The sequence below is a fragment of the Carassius auratus genome, unplaced genomic scaffold (genome assembly GCF_003368295.1).
Source record: "Carassius auratus strain Wakin unplaced genomic scaffold, ASM336829v1 scaf_tig00035888, whole genome shotgun sequence".
Classification (NCBI taxonomy): Eukaryota; Metazoa; Chordata; class Actinopteri; order Cypriniformes; family Cyprinidae; genus Carassius; species Carassius auratus.
In genome coordinates this window covers 47,468-66,125 of record NW_020526272.1, presented here as the reverse complement: position 1 = coordinate 66,125, position 18,658 = coordinate 47,468, and the positions used below count along the sequence as shown (strand labels likewise).

Genomic DNA, 18,658 nt, shown 5'->3' with positions numbered 1-18,658 from the left:
CACCAGTGTACAGAACCCACATAGCACCATGGGAAAAATTATGCAAACACAGGGCTCTACAACAAGGACTGCGTGAAAAGCAAAAAGACTACATTTAGTACTCGCATGTACACAGTTCATGCTTGCGCTTGAATGGACCAATACATACAAGCATGTCAAAATATCCGTCTAGGCGAGTTACTTTGTAGTTTTAACAATGATTAATCTATATTTAATATATACAGTGGAATACAGATGCACCAGTCGACAGTCCCCCCCCCCCTATTACGGGCTTGCACACAAACTGCACTGCAATAATTTTCCAAAATGTAATTTGTGTGGAAACATTAGGAAGTGTGTAAACGGCTGTTAACAGGCCAGAGGCGCTGAAGACGAAAGCAAAGAGGAGAAAATACTGTCGCAGGTAGAGCAAGCTGACTGTTCATTATTCACTTATTATTGAAAGAAAATCATAAATATTGAATTGGGAGTTAATATGAATGTATCTCGCGGTAACCAAGGAAACTCTGTATTGCTGCTGTTCCATAAGCGCCACCTGCTGTCAGAGATTGAATCTGTGTGTCTCATTAAGGCCGTCTGCTGTTTCTCCTAAAGCATCATTTCATTTGTATCTTTGCTCTACATATTTAGTTTTGATATTGTTTATAATAGAACTTTAGATTTGTTAGGCTAGTAGTTTTGCTGTGGTATCGAAAAGTGAATAGAGAATTGTAAAATTTAACTGGTATTAAATTTTTGGTGTCAGATAAGCTTATTAATTAGAAAAAAAAACACGGGTAAAAAAAACAAAAAAACAATGATAACAGCAATTTTATTTACATTTTATTCATTTTTTGTGGCAGGGCTATTGAAAATATTGGCAGGGCTTGTAAATAATTTAACCACTGGCCCGAATGTGTAGAAAAAATCCTTAGCGTTGAGCATTGAAATGTAACTTCAGATGACAGTTACAGTACATAAACAAACTGTTTTGCAGAAATGTTCATTCCTGAGTGATTCAAAAAGCAGTTCATAATTGCTTTATATGAGGTCATGGGCTGATTGCAGGAATAATGCGCCCCAGAACATATAGTCTCAAAATCTGTTATGGGTGAATAAATCCTAAGATGACAGACGGATGGATTTAGTGAGCAGGGTTGTGAGTGTGCTCCGCTACCCCCTAGGCATTCCCAAATGGATTTAGGAGATTCCCAATTAGACTTAGTGCGGATGAGAGCATTAGATTCAATATGTTCTAGGTAACCCTGTTTAAATCTGCTAACTGCTGTAGTGCTGTGCAATTCTGAAAAGGTTACAGTGAGTATGCACAGGATGCCTGGCATGGATGACCAGGTTGGATTTTCCCAGGGAAAAAGCATCTAGAAAATAAGCCGTCAGAGGCACGGAGACCTACTTTGGGTTAAGGACTGGACACACTCACTCATTTCCCTAAATCTAGTACCCCCATCCCCCATAACACTTTTGGATGTCTCCCTAACTCATTTAAAATTTTGGAGCACTAACAAGTTGATTTGGGTGTGTTTGATTAGGGAGACTGCAAGAAGTGTTTTAGGAACAAGGCTGTTAAACTCTAGGTTAAAAAGTTTTTTTAGGTTCTTACTGAGTGCTGAATGGGTTTATGACCCCATGAAATTGTATATCACTTATTTCATGTTGAAACAGACACATTTTTATATCAGTGTTATTTTAGTGTTATATATATACTTTTATTATATATATATATATATATATATATATATATATATATATATATATATATAATATATAATATATATATATTACTATTTTAAATATCTTTTATTTTTATAGATTTAAAAAAAAATACTGTTTTAGGTTTAATTTATAAGTTTTTATTTATTTCCAGTTAGTAATTTTACTACCAAGTGTTTCATGCCATGATAACTTTTTTTTGTATTTATATTTTTTTAATATTTATATTTATGTCTTATTTTATTTCAGTTTTATTTAAACAAAAAATATTTTATATATATATATATATATATATATATATATATATATATATATATATATATATATATTTCCTTTTAATTATAATCCAGTTACTGTAAACATGTGCTAAAACTGAATTTAGTTTGCACTATACATAATCTCAATACTAACACATGTGGCCAAAACCCTGATTAATTTAATTTTACATGTCGAATTACTTTTTTAATTCCCTTAATTCTTCAAGGTGCTCATATTTTGGTTGGCTTTTTTAGAATACATGTGAAAGGAGAATGAGTGAATAAGTGGTGATAATAATGAAATATCAAGTAATATTGTAGTGTAGTGTAGCCTACAGCAGGTGGCGCAATGTCAGTTATTTCAGTGTCAATGCTTTAACCAGCTCTTAAATGACCTGACCCTATGTGCTCGTATTTCTCAGAATGCTGCTGAAGATGTTTAATGTGGTAGTTTTTTGTTGTAAGCAGGCTTAACTCTAACACACTAAAAAAATCTTATAGATATAGGGACATCATGCATTGCAGACTCAGTCAACCCAGAGGCCCCCAATATTAAAAAAAATTCATAATAACTTATAAACATTTACATAACTATTTGCTGAACAATTTTAACAATAATCAAGTATCATGTGATTGCTTAACAGATCATTACTTCAGTGGTTTTCATCCAAGCAAACTTCCAAGAGACCTCAAGATCAATCATTTCTATTTTTATTAACTAATTAATTTTCCAAGTGTGATGTCTAGACCCAGAAAGACGTGTAAATAAAATCTTAAAACGACATGGTCATTTTATAAAGAATATAAATGTTTTCCACACAGCTCTAAAATATGATAGAGATTATGAGTAAAAGTTTTATTATTATTATTAATATTATTATTAATATTATTATTATTTATTCTTATCCTCAATAAAAAGGTGCCCTGTTGACCACAAAGCAGTCAAAACGGTCGAGAACCACTGCATTAGTTTTAAAGTTGGAAATGAATGAATAGTTATAAATGCAATTAGAATGCAAGACAATTATGTTTCATATATCTTCTCCGTGGACCCCCGGTGCACCATCAGGGACACTCGAGGCCCACAGACTCCGCTGTAAAATCATCTACGAAAATATAGGTTACGCATTCTATTGGCTGTATGTGGGGGTGAGACCAGCGCTCTGCACGTAACGAAACAATGTACCGACACCGTGCACGCACGTGACCGCTCTGACAGGGAGAAGCACCACGTACATCCTCACATTCATATCTTTCCGCCCTTCTACTTTAATGTCGCTTTATCACCATTGCGCTTTGGAACTTACCGCATTTCACTTTTACACAACGTGTTTTAGATGTTTAATTTTTCTTCAGCTGGTATTTTTAAAAGCAACTGTTCGTATGGCATATTTCGAGCGTGCGTCCGCGCACTATTTCCGCTCGTGGCGGAAAGATATGTTTTTTTCTCTCTGGGTAAACGTGCCGGATTTACGTTCTTTTTTCCTCCGTGGGAAGCCATGATGGCAGTTTGAGAGCGGAACGCACTGAGGAGAGATGAGTCCCGCCGATAAACCGCATATCTTCACGCTTCTCCAACGGCTATCGTCACATATCTAACACATAACTCAGGTGGAGACTGTCAGTTGTCATTTTTCACGGAACCAACTTGGCCATCCAGAGACGACGATGATCATTCGTTAGGAGGGTTTTGAGGGGGGGCGGTTTAGCAGTGGTGGCTAGCGGGCGATGCTAGTCGGGAAAGGCTCGCCTGTGTGTTTTCTTCCTCGCGTGGAGATGGAGAGGATTCGCTCCTCTCTCTGGACTTGATCACGGCGTGCGCGCCGGACACACAGACTTCTGCCTTAGTATTGCTGTTACTGTATCGGATGTATTCCGGTTTGACCGGGCCGCGGGATCGGAGGACCTTTTCACCAGCTCGGAGAACTGAGCGATCGGGACCGATAGAGTCGGGCCTGCTGCGCCGGATCGGATAGAGGCCCGTCTGCGAAAAGCTGTAATCCGGCCCGCTGCGCGAAACCCACCGGGCCACACACACACACACACTATCTCTCAAGGGTGAGAGAGGCACGGAGCCAATCCGAGCAAACATAACGTTGACCCCCTTTCTAAGAATAAACCGGAATAAAACTGAAGTGTTTTGATCTGCTGTCATGGCAATGGCTGCCAAAATTAAAGAAATAGTCAGTCGGAATAAGAGGCGCTACCAAGAAGATGGTTTCGATTTGGACTTAACATGTATCCTTACTCCTATTTACTGTCTGAGCTACTTGAAGTTTTTTTTTGTTTAATTTTTTATGCTTCGTTATATATGGTGTCACATCTTGTCATATCATGCTACATGGTTTCCTCCTTTTAATGTCTTTGTATATGTTAGGCAAACCCTTTTTAAAATGCTTAGTCATGACGCTCTTACTGTCTTAATAACGAAATATCTATTTTCGAACCTCTGTTGTAGGATGCAGATATCAGATGGTTTGACATGGCTGTAATGGCAGACACCCTCTTTCCAGGCTACACTATGCGATCCCCTGTCATTTGGTTGAACATCTGTGTGTTTTGCTGTTTGACAGCTTCTATAGGTGCTTAGCACAACAATCACAACAGTTTACTGAAGAGATTGAACAAATCAGTGTGTATTGACAGATCCGTGATTTCTTCTACCAGCTAATGGCAGTACTATTGATCATGTAAAGACATGAGAGGTCTTTTCTGTGGACTTAATGGATAATGCAATATGGAGTGTGTTCAAACCTTGCTATTCTTAGAAATCATTGAATCAGTTGATTTCTAAACACACTTGTGTAGAGAAGTCGAGTAGGCCGGGATGCCCTGTGACTTGAGAATGTCCAACTCGGTCCACTTTACAAGAAAATATTGAACATCTTTAGCCTATCTAAAAGGTAATTACTCAGTCATGTCTCCAGGTCAGCATGTGTCCTGCTTTGTCATCAAGTCCATATGCTCTGGGAAAATAGTAAGGATTCTGATGTCCGAAAGATAATCATTTTGTTTACTCTATCTGTAATAGTGGGTGACCGATATTGACCATTGAAAAACTCTTGAAAGCATATTGCTTAGTGGCTGATATATATATATCAATGAGATGCATATGAACTAGTTTTACACAAAATTATTAAAACTTTGAAAACAGAAATGATTTAATATCGGTTGACAAAGCTGTCAGTTGAATTAGGATCTGACTAATCTGAACTGACTCTCGAAATGTCCATATGTCCGCTGATTAATCAGCTTGGCCTGGTTGATGATGTGTTGTTAATCCATAAAACAAAATTTTATTGTTAACAGAAAAACAGAAGTTTGGTGGAGTTTCCCTTTTGATTGTGAACTCATCATGACTATTGAAGGAATTATGTTAGGTCTTCATTTGCTCTTCCTCATTTTCTTTTGGCCAATATCAGATGGCCTTTTGTTTGAACAATTTGGCCCTTGTGTGCAAACACGGTTTGTGCAAGGGAATGTAGGCAAGGTGCGAGGTCTTATTAACTCACGATTTAGAGAATGAAGCAGATGTGATTGTTCTCGTGCACTTTTTGCAACAGCAAGCTGTTTGACTTTACCGCTGCTAAGCCTCGTAGATTTGAGGAAGTGTGGCAGGTCAGGTGTTTGACAGTAAATGACCCGCTGTTGTCTTAGACAAGCATTTTTAAATGGGATAAGAGGTTAAATTAAAAATAAAAAAATTAAATGTATGCATTTAGCAGACGCTTTTATCCAAAGCGACTTACAGTGCATGCAGGCTATCAATAGGTTAAGTATAAGAGTAATCTATCAGATTCGTATGTGAGGTTTGTTAAATCCTAACTTCTGGGGGTTTTCGAAATAATCGACAACTCCAGCTGGTCATTGTTAAACACTGTGGTGGCCATGGTTGTCCTGTCCACCATTGCCTTTTCCCCTCGCTGCATTAAATCTCACCTCTGGTTTTGCAAAGCTACACCACTGGCATACTGAGCATGCTGGGAATGGTCAAATGTCACCCAGTCACCCAAGCTGTCAGAGCTGCAGATTTTGAATGCCTCCGTCTCTTCATCATAGATATTTTTTTAAATGATCATGTTCTCTGTTGCTCTATAACATTGAACGATTTACTTGCTTTTGCTTTTGCTTGATTTCTGAGATTTATTTTTAGTCTGTGTGGTTTAAGTGTCAGTTCAGTGTGCTTTCATGATGCTTTGTTCGGAAGGGTGGAGGGTGTTTTAGCTTTCTGGGTGGAAATGGTTTACATGTTAAAACCGCTGGCTCTGACAGTGTGACTGTGTGTGTACATTGCTTGCTTGATATTGAGATACTGCTTAGCAGGTGATGAAGGAGAGGGATGCAATGCAGAGACCTTGTTCTGCTGTCTGTGGTACGTTACTTACACATGAAGAGCATGTCTTGATTGATTGTATTTTTTATCCACATAGAGGTTTCATCTTTACTTGCATAAAATGTACACAAGACAATGAATGGCATCGCCAAAACACATGCGATGTTGTGGTGGTTGTTACTGTGATGGTGTAGGGATACACAATACCATTTACAGTTGTCTTGCAGAATTGCAGTTACCGATTAGACTATCAGGTTGTTTCCAAGAAGTTTGATTATTGATTTTGTTGTCGGAGGGGCTTAAATTGTCCAACTGTGCTTTGAGAATCCTTGTAAACGCTTTGTTCATCATCTATCTTTTTTTGAGGTGTGCTAACCTTAAATACATGACTTTTTCCTTTCCATGTACAATACTATGCAAATCCACCCACCTTCTGCTTTTTCTTAGTCCAATATGGTTTGTCCAGGGTATATTGGTTTTGAACACCAGCTATTTTAATGCTTAAGATTTCTTAGTTATGATGCATGAGTCGCTAACTGTTATAAAGGAATTGGGCTAAAAATAAGCATGACTCATCCAATTAAAAAGCTCCTGGCTTTCTATTCTGACAGTGTCATGACGGGAAACGAACAGAACCGAGACGCAAGCCCTGCTTCTCTCCCTCTTTCTCCTTCATGTTGTGGTCGAGGTGTGAACATCCCCCGGAGTCTGCACACTTCATGGGTGCGAGAGCCTACAGTAGAAATGCCTGCAGATGCCACAGCGAGCAAGGGAAGTGAGAAACGAGGCTCTGTGAAAGACTGCATTGTCTTTCCATGTCAAAAAGCTGCATGATTCCATGCGAGCTGCATTTGAGTGCTCTAGCTGCTTGGTGACCTTTGACCTGGTTGGTATAGATGAGAGTTGTGAAGCTGTTTGACCTGGTTTGCGTAGGTAGAAAGTGCAGACACTCCTGTGCCTACGGTCTGACGCTTTGCTTAAAGGTCAATGCATAATGAAGATGGGTGAGAGTGTGACATTTACACTTTACAGACAGCTGAGCATCTGTGTCACAAGTTTTGCCTTTGTTTTCTGTTTGTTGATTTTGAAGTCTTGGGTAAGCTGCAAGCTATCTGAACTACAGGCTGACTGCATTATTAAAGCATTTTTTCCCTTTTTCTTTCTTTCTTTTTTTATTTTAATTTATTTATTTTTTTACAGCTTTCCGAGGAATCTTTGTCCAAACATCCAATATCGTTCCATGTTTATGTTGTTGCATAAATGCCTTGCCGTCTTTTTGATGTTCATCTTGTTTTTGTTTTTGTCACTTGTGAGTATAATCTTAGCTTAAATCTTGTCAAGTGTTTTATAGTCACCTCATTTTCCTTAACAAGTATACTAGACATCTACCCAAATATCATTGCCATGGGATTCCCTGCAGAACGGTTGGAGGGAGTTTACAGAAACAATATAGATGATGTGGTCCGGTGAGTCCAGTTGGAAAAAAACGCAAAATCTCTAGCTTGTTTTTTTTTTTAGTTCATCCCACTGTGTATTTGACGTTAAGGTGTTTTCTTAAGTTAAACATTGTCAACAATTCTCCAAAAGAAAATACTGTCATTTCAGGTTTTCTCACATGGTGTTGTTTTCTTTCCAGATTCCTTGATTCGAAGCACAAACATCATTATAAAATTTATAATCTGTAAGTGTTTGGTTATTTTTGGTTCATAATATTAGTGATTATTGTAAGAATATTGGGTGCTCAGAGTTGTGCTTTTCCTTCCAGATGTGCTGAACGACACTACGATGCATCCAAATTCAATTGTAGGGGTGAGTACTTCTACTTTCATTTTCCAATATTACATTTAAATTTTCAAACTGGAGCTTTTGGGGTTTTTGTCTTTTGTTTGAAAAGTGGTGATTGCAAGTACTTTACCACAGTGTCTCTTTAATTACACCTGAATGAAAGACAAACTCTACTTTCAGCATACTTTAAGTGATTCAGTTTGATTTTTAAGGCTGGAATACACCACAACTTTTGCCCAGATTTGCAGTCTGGAGGAGTTGGAAAGTTACGGAAAGTCTTAGCCAGTCTACAGATTTTGGGTGGTCAGAATAGACCAAAAATTGCCTCGTGTTTGATAAAACACAGGATTTTAGAAATAGAAGAGGGGTTGCACTTTTTAACATTTGCTCTGTCCGCAGTTAATATCGCACATTATATATAACTGATCATATTTAACTGATATTTGAGTGTCTCCTTGAGTTGCTTGGTGAGATGGTTTGTTATTGATGATTATTGATGTGAAGTTGTTGTGCAGATTTAGCTTCTAGTAATGAGTTTTGTACTAATCACATGCAAGGAAGCAACACCAAAGCAACCTGAAACTGTAAGAGAAATATTTTTGCTTAAAAAAAAAATAATAATTGTAGAAGCTTTTCTGCTGTTTATTAAAAGCAAAAAAAGCAACTGTTTTTATGTCTATTTTAGTTAGTGACCAGGGCTGTCACAATATCAGATTTTCATTTCGTGATTGTTATGGCCAAAAGAAGTCACAATAATGGTATTATTAATGGTATGTAATTTTTCCTTTTTTTTTTTTTTTGGATGGCCCTCAAAGTATGTGTGGAGCGTGCTACAAGAAGCACTCAAAATAATTGAGTGTCAGTCAGATTATTTACCATGTTATCAATATTTCATGATATCAATACCAGTGTATTCTCGGGCATTGTGTTCTCTGTCCTATTCTGAAGGACTATAAAGGTGATTCTAAAATCCGCTGAGTACTGAATCTTAAATCTTTTCGTCTTTAGTGGCTCAATATCCCTTCGAGGACCATAACCCCCCACAGTTGGAATTAATAAAGCCCTTCTGCGAGGATCTCGACCAGTGGCTGTCTGAAGATGAGAGCCATGTGGCGGCCATCCACTGCAAGGCAGGCAAAGGTCGCACGGGGGTCATGATATGCGCCTACCTGTTGCATCGTAAGAAGTTCTCAGATGCACAAGAAGCACTGGACTTTTATGGGGAAGTCAGGACCAGGGATAAAAAGGTACGACCGTTTGGTCCTGCGTTCTACTTATGATGTGAAACTGCTGTTGTACTGAAGAAGAGGCATTACAGCTATTTTACATTCACAAGTTTTAACGGAACACAAGCAGTTTTCCCTGTAAATTACTAAGCCATTTTTCTTTTTCAGGGGGTCACCATTCCCAGTCAGCGCAGGTATGTGTATTACTACAACTACCTGCTGAAGAACAAGCTGGACTATAAACCAGTTGCTCTCCTCTTCCATAAAATGGTTTTCCAGACTCTGCCAATGTTCAGTGGGGGCAACTGCAGTAAGTCTTACTCTCCTTTAACCTTGTCTTAAATATTTAATATGTCACAATACAGCTTTTTGGGATAGTAAAGTGGTTTTAAAAGCATATTTGTATATATGTTATACATTGAAAAGTCTGAGATGTTTTGAAAGTGTGTTATTTGATAAAACTGACCTGGTTGTGTTGTCATGTGGGGCTGTGGTCACACTCCCAAAGGAGCTGCCATTCTGTTTGCCATTTTAACCCTGTACCACATCTTTTGGCTATGTCCCCAACACTAACACTCATGGGTACACTGTCTTCCTCTGTTCCTGGTTTCTTTTCTTTAAAAAATTTCCCTTGAGAACGCTGTTCTGACATAGTAGCTTCTGCAGCCCACAACACAGTCTCTCGTATAATGACATCACAGATTGCGCCCTCTGTTCTCTCATTCCCCCATTCATACATGGGGTACTATTCCATATTTTGTTTATGTTTGTGGAACTGTATGCCACAGCCAGGCTGAACGCCAACCCAAATTGCACCCTACATCACACTCATTTTTGGGAAGCTCTTCATGTATCAAAATTGGAACAAAAAGTGCAGAGTCAGTCTTAGAACTCCCATGATTCAGAGGTAGACTCTGGAGTTCGTGTGTGTGTGTGTGTGTGTGTGTGTGTGTGTGTGTGAGATGGCTTTCATGCCAGGGCCAGTGTGGTGCAGCCGAGCTCTTGGCCAGGCTGATGGTGATGGTGTTTAACTTCCTTCTCTCTCTCTAAGGGGACAGTACTGTAAAAAACAGGAGTGAGGTGAATCCCCAGGGCTTCAAGAAAGGCAACTGGCACTGGGGTAAAATGGCATTACTTTACTACTACTCTTAAGGGAAATATCTTCAAATGTCAGACAGGCCCTGCCCTGAACAGCATTCAGTACAGTACTGCTTACAGCGTTTATTGCTCTAGTCTCTTTCAGGCAGGAGCCCAGAAACAGGTACAAAGAAGTCCTAAATATTTTATCTGCTCTAAAACCCATAGAGATGCTCTGTTTAAAATAAAAATAAAGATAGAATTCTAAATGTCTCTCTGAATAAATTTGCTCTGCATTAAAGGGTTAGTTCACCCAAAAATGAAAGTTAGACTTTTCTCACCCTACGGTGCCTCAGGTGTGAAAAAGTGCACTTTTCTTTGGTTTTACAAAGCAATGTGTTGAATGAAACGGTAGACATTATAGCATTATATTGTGTCTATATATAATTATAGCATTTATCGTGTAATTACTATTATTTTCTCGTAAATCCATGTTGATTTTTTACCGCAAACAATTAGCTGTCACTTTAATTCAGCATGTGCATGCAGCACAGCGGAAATATATACGGTGTGGAAATGATCGCTGCATAACTGCTGCAGATGCATTGCTCCTGGAGCTCACTGCCATACAGCGTCTGAGTGCAGTGAATGCTCTGATCAATTTACATGGGTGCGGAAAATATCACTGCATATGCACCACAGACGGAGTGTGCTAACCTGACATTATGTCTGAATACCCGGTCTGTTCTGTTTTCGCGCTCCATTTAGGCGGGTTGCATTCTGACTTGTTCGTATAGCATACGGCGGGAGGGCCTCAGAAAATCATGCTATAAAGCGATTTAGAAATCACGCACGCTCAAATTGTGATTTTTATAATGATTTTGATAAATTCCACTAGGGCTGCACGATTGACAAAAATCATAATAGTCGATTATTACTTTAAAATTGTACTTGCGATTATTAATTATGATTATCACATTTTGCAATAAATGATCTTTATACGATTGTTTTATGCAACTGCACGCTGTATCTGAAAACACTCTAACTGAAAAACTTTTAGTGCCTTTCTATAGTATTAAGCCTGAAATGTCAACTATACATTGGATTTGTGAAAATATGAATGGTATTATAATGTTATACTAAAACTAATGGGAAAAAACCCTTATAGATAACATGTAGAAAGAAAAACAAATCTTAAGCTTGCAGAGTAACATAAGTGGACTTTGAATGATTAATTGCTTCTTTTTGAACGATTATGTAATTGTGGCATCCATAATCTACAAAATCTTTTAATTATTGCAAGCGATAAATACAATATTCCATCTATATCCTTGTAAACACAGCTGTTTTTTGTCTTAAGTGAACATAAACAGACGAGAAAGTAAACACGTGTGTAACAGTATTTATTTTATTCATGATACTGCTTAATGATTTGTTTGTTCCCATTTTATTACTGACTGTTTACTTGTCTTTCACAATTAAATTTTTTATATTTACGTTAGTCTGCTGAGTTTTGCTGATATTACTCAGCTGCAACAAAATACTTTGTAAAAAGACAGAATATTTGGTATCTAAGTGTTTACATTTTTTTTTTTTTATCTCACTGGATTCAAAATTAGGAATTGATAAGAATTGGAATCAACTAAATTCAAATGATACTCAACCCTACCAGTCAGGAATTACATTTTAAAAATGTGACCAAAACAGCATTTCCCGCTAGCATTTTGAGTCCTGTTAAGTGGCTTTCAAACACATTTTCAAACAGTGGCCAATCCAGAGGTGTTTAAGAATCCGCTCAAAATGCTAGTGGAAAATGCTGGTATCGTCACATTTTAAAAATTTCAGTACAGACATCCTTATCTCCCTTTGCATCAGCCCCGTTTCTAATCACTGACATCGGCTTGACTGACGATGTCAGATCTGGCGGTGGAGTTATTTCACTCAGTGTGGGCTTCATGATAATTAACACCTTTCTTTATTTCCTCTTTGCTGAATACAGTTCTTTTGCATAGCTTTTGATTTTCTCGTTCTCATTTTAAATTTATTCCCACCATTCTCCTCTTCCTAAATGTCTCCGTCTCTTTCTCACTCTCCCCATCTCTCTGTTCTGTCTAACAGACCCTCAGTTCGTCGTGTATCAGTTGAAGGTAAAGATCCACACGTCAAACCCAGCCCACACACGGAGGGAAGAGAAGCACATGATCTTTGAGTTCCCTCAACCTCTTCCAGTTTGTGGCGACATCAAAGTGGAATTCTTCCACAAACAGAGCAAGATGATGAAGAAGGTAAGTTCTTGTGTATACTTTGACCTATAACCCTTTCTCTGAATACCACATTGTTGTTGGTACACCGTATCACAGGATCTTGACCCCGTGTCCAAGTCTGCAGGGAGACGTTGCCTTTTGGCGGTTTGTGGTTTTCCTATTGTTTTATGTCTTTGGTTAAGCAGCTACTTCATCCTTTTGCACTTGCTCTAAATGTTGCTTCCTCATTTTAGTTTTTTCTTTCTTCCAACAGAGCGCGTCTGTCCTGTGTGTGTTTGTGTTTCTGCTCTATATAAACGTGTTTATAAGTGCTGTTGTTGGAATGTGTATTTGTGTTTGTAAACACTTGCTATTTCTGGCCATCCAATGCCCAAATGTAAACCGTTTGCTGTGTGCTCATGTGTGTTCGCAGGATAAAATGTTCCATTTCTGGATAAACACATTCTTCATCCCGGGTCCCGAGGAAGCTGGGGAGAAAGTGGAGAATGGGTCGGTGGTCAATGACGTGGACAGCCTCTCCTCTCAGAGCCAGAGCTCTCCGGCCGAGAGGGAGCGAGAGAAGGAGCGAGGGATTGCAGCGGGAGGATTTGAAAGAGAAAAGGGTGCAGAAAGGGGAGGAGAGCGAGCAGGAGTAGCGGATGGAGATAAAGACTACTTGATTCTGACCTTAACGAAGAATGACTTGGATAAGGCCAATAAGGACAAAGCTAACCGATATTTCTCACCCAACTTCAAGGTGAGGGCACACCATTCAAAACTATACAATGGATTGATCAAAGTAGCTTTATAATAACTCATCTACTGGCATCAAAACATTACTTAATTTGGAGACACAAGACAGCAGTATGGGTTTTTAAATGTTTAAATTAGGGATGTCAACGATTAATCTATGATCGATTAATTGTCCATTATGATGCAGTCGATTAAAGCTGGCGATGGTCGGTTAACCGATTTAATGTTGGGTTGCGTGCGTCTCATGTGCACTCTACATGTGCGAGCGGCTGTGAGCGACGGTATATAAATGCATCATTCATTCACAATGTACAAATTAAGATTTAAATGTGATTTAAACTCATAAAAAAAAAAAAAATTTAAATACAAACAACACAAGTTCTTCAACATGGAAGGCAATAGAAATGTCGTAACTAAGTCATTCCATCAGATAATTGTTTCATGTCATGCACTTTGCAGGGCTGCGGGACAAAGAACAGATAGGCTATTCATTCCTACAACTTGTTAATTTGTGACTATGACTTATTAATTTGTGGCAGTTGTCCATGTTTCATTAATGTTGTTCCCTAAATAAGCCATGATTTAACTGAAATACGGGAACACATTAATAAATGGAACGAATTCTTAATTTCCCTTCGCATGTTTACCACAGTATGAGATGCGAAAACATTGATTATAAGTGGAAGATAATAAAAGAAACCTCTGAAATTAGAGGGTTAGACTGTGAAGATTTAGGAAAAGAAACCATGCCTAAATGTTATTGAATTTGCGGAAATTCGTGACCAACCGCAAAACCAGAACAAAGCCACGTAAAGACTATTTGTGCTTTTATGCTTTAGGGAAAATGTATAGCCTATACAAGTTATAGGTCTATCATAAAAATCAGAATTTGTTTTCATAAATTAAAAAATAAATAAATAAATTAAAAAATATATTTTTTTACATATTTGTTAAAACCTGTCATTATGTCCTGACAGTAGAATATGAGACAGATAATCTGTGAAAAAATCAAGCTCCTCTGGCTCCTCCCAGTGGTCCTATTGCCATTTGCAGAAATACATCGCTCCCAGTAAGAAATCAATCAGAGCTGCGGTCCGTAACTTTGTTTGTGTTCAAAATGTAGAAATATTTATATAATAAGCGAGTACACCATGAATCCATTTTCCAAACCGTGTTTTTGGCTTGTCCTGAATCACTAGGGTGCACCTATAATAAGTGTTTATATTCGGACTATTTTAGATTGCTTCGGGGGTACCGCGGCGGAGTAACCCAGTACCTTTGTGATTCTTCATAGACATAAACAGAGAGAAGTAGTTCCGGCTACGATGTTCTTGGATAGAAAAGGATGACAGTTTGTTTGCTTTATTTTACAAGAGCACAAATCTTCAGTTTTTATTGTGAGTGTGTGCACAAATGAAAGTAAACACTTTTGTGGAAAAGGTTTTTTTTTTTATTTAGATTTTTTTTTTTTTTTAATCTCTCAGCTGTTTCAAATGCGCCGGAGCCTGGCTCACACGTATTCCAGCAATTCAAACTTGCATCACAGTCTGTTCATTATCAAAATAAAATAGTCAACTAAACATTTAAAAGGTTACACTGGTCAGTTTAAATAGACTGTAGTATACTGGTTCACTCTGCTGTTATGCATGCGTGTAAAGTACAAGTCTAGTTTACATTATAAATAATAGTTTAACATTCAAATACATTTCAAATATGGAACGCAAAAATTCAAAATCTGACATTTTCCAGAATCCAGTAGGATCAAATTAATGTGAGCACCAGTGTGTTTTGCTTCAACCGATGGAAGCAGTTCACTTACTGCACAGCCACACGTGCAAATTTTATTTTAAATACCATAATTTCTGTTGAAAACATTGCAATTGTGTTTTAAAATACTACAACGAGCACCACAAAACCTTTTAAAGAGATGCATCCAGTGGTCTCCGTGCAGGGTAGGAAACAGTCAACAAAGTAAAATGACCTCAAACGTATGGCGCGCTCTCTTCATTTTATCAAATGATCATAATCACATCTATTCATTTTATAATTCTGCTACTAGCATTTTAATAAGACTAAAACCCCTTTAATTCCTCTGAGAAAGTGTTTTTTGTGTGTGAGTCTGTGGCTTTTGTGCATCCTGTCATGCCGGTGACTGTGTGCTGCTTAGGGCGGTCACAATATAAAATTTTGCTGGACGATAAATTGTCCAAGAAATTATCGCGATAAACTATAATATTGTCATTCTTAGACCAGTTTCAACTAATATAATGATAATTGCATAATAACTGAGATGCACCTTTTCAGAGATCAATAAACTTTTATTTTATGGCAGATTCAGAGCAAGAAATACCAACATGTTGACTTTGTGTGGCTTAAAATTAGTTAATTTTGTATGTTATAATATGTTTATATGCCAGTAAGGGATGCTCATATTGACCGTTTAATTTAAATTTGACATCCCTAGTTTCATAAAAAGTAATTGAATGGGTTTTTAATTTCAATTGTGGAGCTTCAGTACTTTTGTTTAAACAGATGTACATTTACAGTCATGTTTTCTCTGTGTGTCCTGTTGGGTTTAAGGAGTTGATCACATGACACTCATTATGTTATTTGTCTCTGAATGACTCATTTAAATGGATGAAAAGTAAAAAAAAAAAAAGTGTATTAAAAAATGTATTCATTCATATTTATTTATTCTATTCATCCAAGGATACTGAAGAAAAAAATATCTTGGTTTCCATTAAAAAATATTAAGCAGCATTAATCTTTATAGCATTGATGCAAAGAAAAAAATGTTTCGAGCATATAAGAATAATATCAGGAATAAATTACAGTTTTGAATATATTTAAACAGAAAACAGTTATTTGACATTATTACAATATTACGGATTTGAATTGGATGAAATAAATGCTGCCTTGGAGAGCAAGTGTGTGTGTGTGTGTATATATACACTCCCAGTTAAAAGTTTCGAATCAGAACGATTTTTTAATGTTTTTTACTGGAGTTTCTTATGCTCATTAAGGCATTTATTTGATCAAAAATACAGGAGAAAAGTGTGTTACATCATATTATTATGATGTAAAATAGTTTTTCTGTTTTAATAAACATTAAACTCTAATTTATTCCTGTGACGCAAAGCTGAATTTTCAGCATCATTACCCCAGTCTTCAGTGTCCCGTGATCCTTCAGAAATCATTCTAATATGTTGATTTATTATCAGTGCTGGAAACTGTTGCGCTGCTTAATATTTTTTTGGAACCTGTGATAATTTTGTTCAGGATACTTTGATGAATAAAACTTTTATTCAGCAAGCATGTTAAATTAAGAAGTGATGGCAAAGATTTATATTGTTAGAAAAGATTTATATTTTGAATAAATGCTGTTCTTTCTAACTTTATTCATTAAAGAATCCTGAAAAAGGTATTGCAGTTTCACAAAAAATATGTGGCAGCACAACTGTTACCTAAATTGATAATAAATTGGCATATTAAAATAATTTAAGGATCATATGACACTTTAAACTGGAGTAATGACTGATGGAAATTCAGCTTTGCATCACAGAAATAAATTTTATTTTAAAGGATATTAAAATAGAAACCATTATTTTATATTGTAATAACATTTTGCAAGAATTTTTTTTTTTTTTTTTTTTTTTGCATATTTGATCAAATAAATACTGCTTTCTTTTAAAAACATTACAAGTCTTACTGATCCCAAACTTTTGAACAGCTATATATATGATTCATACATTAAGAATGTTTAATTTTGTATTCTGCAGAGCACAGATATTTATGCTACCTTCTATCTTTTGTCTCTGTCAGGTGAAGTTGTACTTCACAAAGACCGTGGAGGAGCCCTCAAACTCAGAAGCGAGCACTTCAACTTCTGTCACTCCGGATGTGAGTGATAATGAACCCGATCACTACCGCTATTCAGACACCACTGATTCCGACCCGGAAAATGAACCTTTTGATGAGGAACAACACACACAGATTACAAAAGTCTGAACACTTTTTGGCATCTACACACACACACACACACACATACATATACACAAACACAAACAAACACATGCCGGACAAAAACAAGAAAAACCAACCAACACCAGTGAAATAAAAAAGGAGAAAACTTGAAAATAAACTGAAGAGAAAAGGACCCTTCCTCCTCTACCCCTCCAACAGCTCGAGGACAGTCAAGTCGAATGCCATTGATCACAGATGAAGAAAAATATCCCGACCAATATATTGTTTTACTTCATTTTGATTATGACGAATTTCGTGTGTGGATAACAACACCGTTGCCTGAGGTGGGAGGGAGGGTCCTGTAGCTATTCTGTGTATATAAAATCCCTTTTTTGTGTCAAAGATGTTACAAATCTAGGCAATCAGGCGAGGCGAGGAGAAGGGAGGGGAGGAGAGGTAGAGCAGAACACACATCTCTCCTTCTCCCTGTCTTCACCCAGGCCAGTGCTGCAATCACCCTCTCCCCCTCTCCCTCGCTCTTCCCCTCCTTACTGTGAATGCTTCTCGTGCTGTCTGCAGGCGCTAAGAACTTTGACCCCTTCCTGCGCCGTGTGTGCTGGTGTACGTAGTCCTTCAGGCTGTTGTACAAAGGCTACGGCATGCCAGCGTTCCTTTTTCCTAGCCTCACAACCTTCCCCTCCCCCATCCCACTGTGTATAACGATAAATTATGCAGGAAAACACGACATCCGATGTAATTGTCTGTGTTTTTTTTTTCTTTCTTTTTTTTTCTTTTTTTATCCTAAGATAATAAAAAATATAATACATGAAAGCGCAGGGAACCAGTGTTTGCAATAATGTTAACACTCAACATTTAAAGGACAAATTGGTGTGCATGTCATTGGAGTCAGTGTCCATGTTTAATAAATGCTATATGATGTGTTTTTATTAAAACAAAAGTGTCAGAACTCTCTTAAACAGTCGTCTGAGATCAATATACAAAAGTCAGTTTTAAAAAATTGAGCTATAATCGTGTGTTTATATGTATGTGTGTGTGTGTGTGTAAACTTTCATAGCTTGAATTCTCTCTCTCAATGATTACACACTGTGCACTTCCATTTGGGGTTGGTAAGACTTTTTATTATTGAACGCTGTGCTCACCAAGGCTGTGTTTATTTTAATCAGAAATACAGTAAACAAATACTGTGAAGTATCGTTCATTTAAAATAAGTTTTTAATCATACATTTTAAAATCTAATTTATTACTTTGATGGCAAAGCTGAATTTTCACTAGACATTACTCCATTCTTGA

At 37.3% G+C, this 18,658-nt stretch overlaps 1 protein-coding gene across 2 annotated transcripts; it reads left to right on the top strand.

Moving 5' to 3' along the window:
* The first annotated feature begins 3,443 nt into the window (after positions 1-3,443).
* On the top strand, positions 3,444-18,324 carry LOC113082381 (phosphatidylinositol 3,4,5-trisphosphate 3-phosphatase and dual-specificity protein phosphatase PTEN-like). 2 transcript variants are annotated; one of them, XM_026254041.1, is made up of 10 exons: positions 3,444-4,205; positions 7,682-7,766; positions 7,937-7,981; positions 8,066-8,109; positions 9,094-9,332; positions 9,480-9,621; positions 10,363-10,431; positions 12,507-12,673; positions 13,065-13,388; positions 17,207-18,324. In XM_026254041.1, exons 1-10 carry the CDS (start codon positions 4,121-4,123, stop codon positions 17,390-17,392), a joined length of 1,386 nt encoding a protein of 461 aa, XP_026109826.1. In that variant the 5' UTR covers positions 3,444-4,120; the 3' UTR covers positions 17,393-18,324. The 2 variants fall into 2 exon arrangements, with proteins under 2 accessions (XP_026109826.1, XP_026109828.1); XM_026254043.1 differs by lacking the exon at positions 10,363-10,431.
* The last annotated feature ends 334 nt before the right edge of the window (positions 18,325-18,658 follow it).